This window comes from Embiotoca jacksoni, unplaced genomic scaffold (assembly GCF_022577435.1).
Source record: "Embiotoca jacksoni isolate LCO1_2020_lvr unplaced genomic scaffold, fEmbJac1.0.p SCAF_47, whole genome shotgun sequence".
Classification (NCBI taxonomy): Eukaryota; Metazoa; Chordata; class Actinopteri; family Embiotocidae; genus Embiotoca; species Embiotoca jacksoni.
The window spans coordinates 163,820-173,336 of NW_027185400.1; the positions used below are offsets into that span (position 1 = coordinate 163,820).

Here is a 9,517-nt window from a genome sequence, read left to right on the forward strand (position 1 = left end):
CACCGACGACAACACCAACAACTACTCCAATGACAACACCAACAACTACACCAACTACTACACCTGCCACAACACCAACAACTACTCCAACGACAACACCAACAACTACAACACCACCAACTTCTCCAACTACTACCCCTACCACAACACCAACGACTACACCGATGACAACACCAACAACTTCTCCAAATACTACCCCTACCACAACACCAACTACTACACCAACAACGTCTCCAACTACTACCCCTACCACAACACCAACAACTTCAGCGAAGACAACACCAACAACTACTCCAACTACTCTAACTACTACCGCTACCACAACACCAACTACTACACCGACGACAACACCAACAACTACTCCAACGACAACACCAACAACTACACCAACTACTACACCTGCCACAACACCAACAACTACTCCAACGACAACATCAACAACTACAACACCAACAAATTCTCCAAATACTACCCCTACCACAACACCAACTACTACACCAACAACTTCTCCAACTACTACCGCTACCACAATACCAACAACTACACCAACTACTCCAACTACCACAACACCAACTACTAAACCGACGACAACACCAACAACTACACCGACAACAACACCAACAACCACACCAACTACCCCAACTACTACCGCCACCACAAAACCAACAACTACACCAACTACTCCAACTACTACCGCTACCACAACACCAACTACTACATCGACGACAACACCAACAACTACTCCAACGACAACACCAACAACTACACCAACTACTACACCTGCCACGACACCAACAACTACTCCAACAACACCAACAACTACATCAACTACTCCAACTACTACCGCTACCACAACACCAACTACTACACCGACGACGACAACACCAACAACTACTCCAACGACAACACCAACAACTACACCAACTACTACACCTGCCACAACACCAACAACTACTCCAACGACAACACCAACAACTACAACACCAACAACTTCTCCAAATACTACCCCTACCACAACACCAACTACTACACCAACAACTTCTCCAACTACTACCCCTTCCACAACACCAACGACTACACCGACGACAACACAGACAACTACTGCAACTACTACCCCTACCACAACCCCAACGACAACACCAACAACTACACCAACTACTACACCAACAACTTCTCCAACTACTACCCCTTCCACAACACCAACGACTACACCGAAGACAACACCGACAACTACTGCAACTACTACCCCTACCACAACCCCAACTACAACACCAACAACTACTCCAACGACAACACCAACAACTACACCAACTACTACCCCTACCACAACACCAACGACTACACCGAAAACAACACCAACAACTACACCTACCACAACACCAACTACTACAACTACCACAACACCAACAACTACTCCAACGACAACACCAACAACTACACCAACTACTACACCAACAACTTCTCCAACTACCTCCCCTACCACAACATCAACTACTACACCAAAAACTTCTCCAACTACTACCCCTACCACAACACCAACGACTACACCGAAGACAACACCCACAACTACTCCAACTACTACCGCTACCACAACACCAACTACTACACCAACAACTACAACACCAACAATTTCTCCAACGACTACCCCTACTACAACACCAATGACTACACCGACGACAACACCAACAACTACTCCTACTACTACCCCTACTACAACACCAACAACCACACCAACTACAGCAGCAGCTACCGCTACCACAACACCAACTACAACACCGACGACAACACCAACAACTACTCCAACTACTACCGCCACCACAAAACCAACAACTACACCAACTACTCCAACTACTACCGCTACCACAACACCAACTACTACACCGACGACAACACCAACAACTACTCCAACGACAACATCAACAACTACACCAACTACTACACCTGCCACGACACCAACAACTACTCCAACAACACCAACAACTACATCAACTACTCCAACTACTACCGCTACCACAACACCAACTACTACAACGACGACAACAACAACTACTCCAACGACAACACCAACAACTACACCAACTACTACACCTGCCACAACACCAACAACTACTCCAACGACAACACCAACAACTACAACACCAACAACTTCTCCAACTACTACCCCTACCACAACACCAACTACTACACCAACAACTTCTCCAACTACTACCCCTTCCACAACACCAACGACTACACCGAAGACAACACCGACAACTACTGCAACTACTACCCCTACCACAACCCCAACTACTACACCGACGACAACACCAACAACTACTCCAACGACAACACCAACAACTACACCAACTACTACCCCTACCACAACACCAACGACTACACCGAAAACAACACCAACAACTACACCTACCACAACACCAACTACTACAACTACCACAACACCAACAACTACTCCAACGACAACACCAACAACTACACCAACTACTACACCAAAAACTTCTCCAACTACTACCCCTACCACATCACCAACGACTACACCGAAGACAACACCCACAACTACTCCACCTACTACCGCTACCACAACACCAACTACTACACCAACAACTACAACACCAACAACTTCTCCAACGACTACCCCTACTACAACACCAACGACTACACCGACGACAACACCAACAACTACTCCAACTACTACCCCTACCACAACACCAACAACCACACCAACTACAGCAGCAGCTACCGCTACCACAACACCAACTACAACACCGACGACAACACCAACAACTACTCCAACGACAACATCAACAACTACACCAACTACTACACCTGCCACGACACCAACAACTACTCCAACAACACCAACAACACCAACAACTACATCAACTACTCCAACTTCTACCGCTACCACAACACCAACTACTACAACGACGACAACAACAACTACTCCAACGACAACACCAACAACTACACCAACTACTACACCTGCCACAACACCAACAACTACTCCAGCGACAACACCAACAACTACAACACCAACAACTTCTCCAACTACTACCCCTACCACAACACCAACTACTACACCAACAACTTCTCCAACTACTACCCCTTCCACAACACCAACGACTACACCGAAGACAACACCGACAACTACTGCAACTACTACCCCTACCACAACCCCAACTACTACACCGACGACAACACCAACAACTACTCCAACGACAACACCAACAACTACACCAACTACTACCCCTACCACAACACCAACGACTACACCGAAAACAACACCAACAACTACACCTACCACAACACCAACTACTACAACTACCACAACACCAACAACTACTCCAACGACAACACCAACAACTACACCAACTACTACACCAACAACTTCTCCAACTACCTCCCCTACCACAACATCAACTACTACAACAAAAACTTCTCCAACTACTACCCCTACCACAACACCAACGACTACACCGAAGACAACACCCACAACTACTCCAACTACTACCGCTACCACAACACCAACTACTACACCAACAACTACAACACCAACAACTTCTCCAACGACTACCCCTACTACAACACCAACGACTACACCGACGACAACACCAACAACTACTCCAACTACTACCCCTACCACAACACCAACAACCACACCAACTACAGCAGCAGCTACCGCTACCACAACACCAACTACAACACCGACGACAACACCAACAACTACCCCTACCACAACACCAACTACCACAACACCAACTACTACAACTACCACAACACCAACAACTACTCCAACTACTACCCCTACCACAACACCAACGACTTCAGCGAAGACAACACCAACAACTACTCCATCTACTACCGCTACCACAACACCAACAACTACACCAACTACTCAAACTACTACAACTACCACAACACCAACGACTAAACCGACGACAACACAAACAACTACTCCAACTACTACCCCTACCACAACACCAACTACTACACCGACGACAACACCAACAACTACTCCAACTACTACCCCTACCACAACACCAACTACTACACCGACGACAACACCAACAACTACTCCAACTACTACCCCTACCACAACACCAATGACTTCAGCGAAGACAACACCAACAACTACTCCAACTACTACCGCTACCACAACACCAACTATTACATCTACCACAACACCAACTACTACACTGACGACAACACCAACAACTATTCCAACGACAACACCAACAACTACACCAACTACTACCCCTACCACAACACCAACGACTACACCGAAAACAACACCAACAACTACACCAACTACTCCAACTACTACCGCTACCACAACACCAACTACTACACCGACGACAACACCAACAACTACTCCAACTACTACCCCTACCACAACACCAACAACCACACCAACTACAGCAGCAGCTACCGCTACCACAACACCAAATACAACACCGACGACAACACCAACAACTACCCCTACCACAACACCAACTACCACAACACCAACTACTACAACTACCACAACACCAACAACTACTCCAACTACTACCCCTACCACAACACCAACGACTTCAGCGAAGACAACACCAACAACTACTCCATCTACTACCGCTACCACAACACCAACAACTACACCAACTACTCCAACTACTACAACTACCACAACACCAACTACTAAACCGACGACAACACAAACAACTACTCCAATGACAACACCACCAACAACTACTCCAACTACTACCCCTACCACAACACCAACTACTACACCGACGACAACACCAACAACTACTCCAACTACTACCCCTACCACAACACCAACGACTTCAGCGAAGACAACACCAACAACTACTCCAACTACTACCGCTACCACAACACCAACTATTACATCTACCACAACACCACCTACTACACTGACGACAACACCAACAACTATTCCAACGACAACACCAACAACTTCTCCAACTACTACCCCTACCACAACACCAACGACTACACCGAAGACAACACCAACAAGTACGCCAACGACAACACAAACAACTACACCAACTACTACACCGACGACAACACCAACAACTACTCCAATGACAACACCAACAACTACACCAACTACAACACCAACAACTTCTCCAACTACTACCCCTACCACAACACCAACGACTACACCGAAGACAACACCAACAACTACCCCTACCACAACACCAACTACTACAACTACCACAACACCAACAACTACCCCAACGACTACACCAACTACTCCACCAACAACTTCTCCAACTACTACCCCTACCACAACACCAACGACTTCAGCGAAGACAACACCAACAACTACTCCAACTACTACCGCCACCACAAAACCAACAACTACACCAACTACTCCAACTACTACCGCTACCACAACACCAACTACTACTCCAACGACAACACCAACTACTACACCTGCCACGACACCAACAACTACTCCAACAACAGCAACAACACCAACAACTACATCAACTACACCAACTACTACCCCTAACACAAAACCAACGACTACACCGAAAACAACACCAACAACTACACCTACCACAACACCAACTACTACAACTACCACAACACCAACAACTACTCCAACGACAACACCAACAACTACACCAACTACTACACCAACAACTTCTCCAACTACCTCCCCTACCACAACATCAACTACTACACCAAAAACTTCTCCAACTACTACCCCTACCACAACACCAACGACTACACCGAAGACAACACCCACAACTACTCCACCTACTACCGCTACCACAACACCAACTACTACACCGACGACAACACCAACAACTACAACACCAACAAATTCTCCAACGACTACCCCTACTACAACACCAACGACTACACCGACGACAACACCAACAACTACTCCAACTACTACCCCTACCACAACAACCACACCAACTACAGCAGCTGCTACCGCTACCACAACACCAACTACAACACCGACGACAACACCAACAACTACCCCTACCACAACACCAACTACTACAACTACCACAACACCAACTACTACAACTACCACAACACCAACAACTACTCCAACTACTACCCCTACCACAACAACGACTTCAGCGAAGACAACACCAACAACTACTCCAACTAATACCGCTACCACAACACCAACAACTACACCAACTACTCCAACTACTACAACTACCACAACACCAACTACAAAACCGACGACAACACCAACAACTACTCCAACGACAACACCAACAACTACACCAACAACTACACCAACTAATACCCCTACCACAACACCAACTACTAGACCGACAACAACACCAACAACCACACCAACTACTCCAACTACTACCGCTACCACAACACCAACTACTACACCGACGACAACACCAACAACTACTCCAACGACAACACCAACTACTACACCAAGAACTTCTCAAACTACTACCCCTACCACAACACCAACCACTACACCAAAGACAACACCAACAACTACTACAACTACTACCCCTACCACAACACCAACTACTACACCGACAACAACACCAACAACCAGACCAACTACTCCAACTACTACCGCTACCACAACACCAACTACTACACCGACGACAACACCAACAACTACTCCAATGACAACACCAACAACTACACCAACTACTACACCTGCCACAACACCAACAACTACTCCAACGACAACACCAACAACTACAACACCACCAACTTCTCCAACTACTACCCCTACCACAACACCAACGACTACACCGATGACAACACCAACAACTTCTCCAAATACTACCCCTACCACAACACCAACTACTACACCAACAACGTCTCCAACTACTACCCCTACCACAACACCAACAACTTCAGCGAAGACAACACCAACAACTACTCCAACTACTCTAACTACTACCGCTACCACAACACCAACTACTACACCGACGACAACACCAACAACTACTCCAACGACAACACCAACAACTACACCAACTACTACACCTGCCACAACACCAACAACTACTCCAACGACAACATCAACAACTACAACACCAACAAATTCTCCAAATACTACCCCTACCACAACACCAACTACTACACCAACAACTTCTCCAACTACTACCGCTACCACAATACCAACAACTACACCAACTACTCCAACTACCACAACACCAACTACTAAACCGACGACAACACCAACAACTACACCGACAACAACACCAACAACCACACCAACTACCCCAACTACTACCGCCACCACAAAACCAACAACTACACCAACTACTCCAACTACTACCGCTACCACAACACCAACTACTACATCGACGACAACACCAACAACTACTCCAACGACAACACCAACAACTACACCAACTACTACACCTGCCACGACACCAACAACTACTCCAACAACACCAACAACTACATCAACTACTCCAACTACTACCGCTACCACAACACCAACTACTACACCGACGACGACAACACCAACAACTACTCCAACGACAACACCAACAACTACACCAACTACTACACCTGCCACAACACCAACAACTACTCCAACGACAACACCAACAACTACAACACCAACAACTTCTCCAAATACTACCCCTACCACAACACCAACTACTACACCAACAACTTCTCCAACTACTACCCCTTCCACAACACCAACGACTACACCGACGACAACACAGACAACTACTGCAACTACTACCCCTACCACAACCCCAACGACAACACCAACAACTACACCAACTACTACACCAACAACTTCTCCAACTACCTCCCCTACCACAACACCAACTACTACACCAACAACTTCTCCAACTACTACCCCTTCCACAACACCAACGACTACACCGAAGACAAAACCGACAACTACTGCAACTACTACCCCTACCACAACCCCAACTACAACACCAACAACTACTCCAACGACAACACCAACAACTACACCAACTACTACCCCTACCACAACACCAACGACTACACCGAAAACAACACCAACAACTACACCTACCACAACACCAACTACTACAACTACCACAACACCAACAACTACTCCAACGACAACACCAACAACTACACCAACTACTACACCAACAACTTCTCCAACTACCTCCCCTACCACAACATCAACTACTACACCAAAAACTTCTCCAACTACTACCCCTACCACAACACCAACGACTACACCGAAGACAACACCCACAACTACTCCAACTACTACCGCTACCACAACACCAACTACTACACCAACAACTACAACACCAACAATTTCTCCAACGACTACCCCTACTACAACACCAATGACTACACCGACGACAACACCAACAACTACTCCTACTACTACCCCTACTACAACACCAACAACCACACCAACTACAGCAGCAGCTACCGCTACCACAACACCAACTACAACACCGACGACAACACCAACAACTACTCCAACGACAACATCAACAACTACACCAACTACTACACCTGCCACGACACCAACAACTACTCCAACAACACCAACAACTACATCAACTACTCCAACTACTACCGCTACCACAACACCAACTACTACAACGACGACAACAACAACTACTCCAACGACAACACCAACAACTACACCAACTACTACACCTGCCACAACACCAACAACTACTCCAACGACAACACCAACAACTACAACACCAACAACTTCTCCAACTACTACCCCTACCACAACACCAACTACTACACCAACAACTTCTCCAACTACTACCCCTTCCACAACACCAACGACTACACCGAAGACAACACCGACAACTACTGCAACTACTACCCCTACCACAACCCCAACTACTACACCGACGACAACACCAACAACTACTCCAACGACAACACCAACAACTACACCAACTACTACCCCTACCACAACACCAACGACTACACCGAAAACAACACCAACAACTACACCTACCACAACACCAACTACTACAACTACCACAACACCAACAACTACTCCAACGACAACACCAACAACTACACCAACTACTACACCAACAACTTCTCCAACTACCTCCCCTACCACAACATCAACTACTACACCAAAAACTTCTCCAACTACTACCCCTACCACATCACCAACGACTACACCGAAGACAACACCCACAACTACTCCACCTACTACCGCTACCACAACACCAACTACTACACCAACAACTACAACACCAACAACTTCTCCAACGACTACCCCTACTACAACACCAACGACTACACCGACGACAACACCAACAACTACTCCAACTACTACCCCTACCACAACACCAACAACCACACCAACTACAGCAGCAGCTACCGCTACCACAACACCAACTACAACACCGACGACAACACCAACAACTACTCCAACGACAACATCAACAACTACACCAACTACTACACCTGCCACGACACCAACAACTACTCCAACAACACCAACAACACCAACAACTACATCAACTACTCCAACTTCTACCGCTACCACAACACCAACTACTACAACGACGACAAC

At 46.6% G+C, this 9,517-nt stretch overlaps 2 protein-coding genes across 2 annotated transcripts; both read left to right on the forward strand.

The window, feature by feature from the left end:
• Positions 1–1,502: 1,502 nt before the first annotated feature.
• Positions 1,503–2,456, forward strand: LOC138210626 (uncharacterized; the record flags this gene model as incomplete). Its single annotated transcript, XM_069169882.1, has 1 exon — positions 1,503–2,456. A coding segment is annotated over exon 1 (795 nt), but the record flags the coding sequence as incomplete, so codon positions are not given.
• A 5,559-nt stretch (positions 2,457–8,015) lies between these two features.
• Positions 8,016–9,254, forward strand: LOC138210663 (mucin-2-like; the record flags this gene model as incomplete). The annotated part of the gene is made up of 1 exon (XM_069169940.1): positions 8,016–9,254. A coding segment is annotated over one exon (1,239 nt), but the record flags the coding sequence as incomplete, so codon positions are not given.
• Between the last annotated feature and the right edge of the window lie 263 nt (positions 9,255–9,517).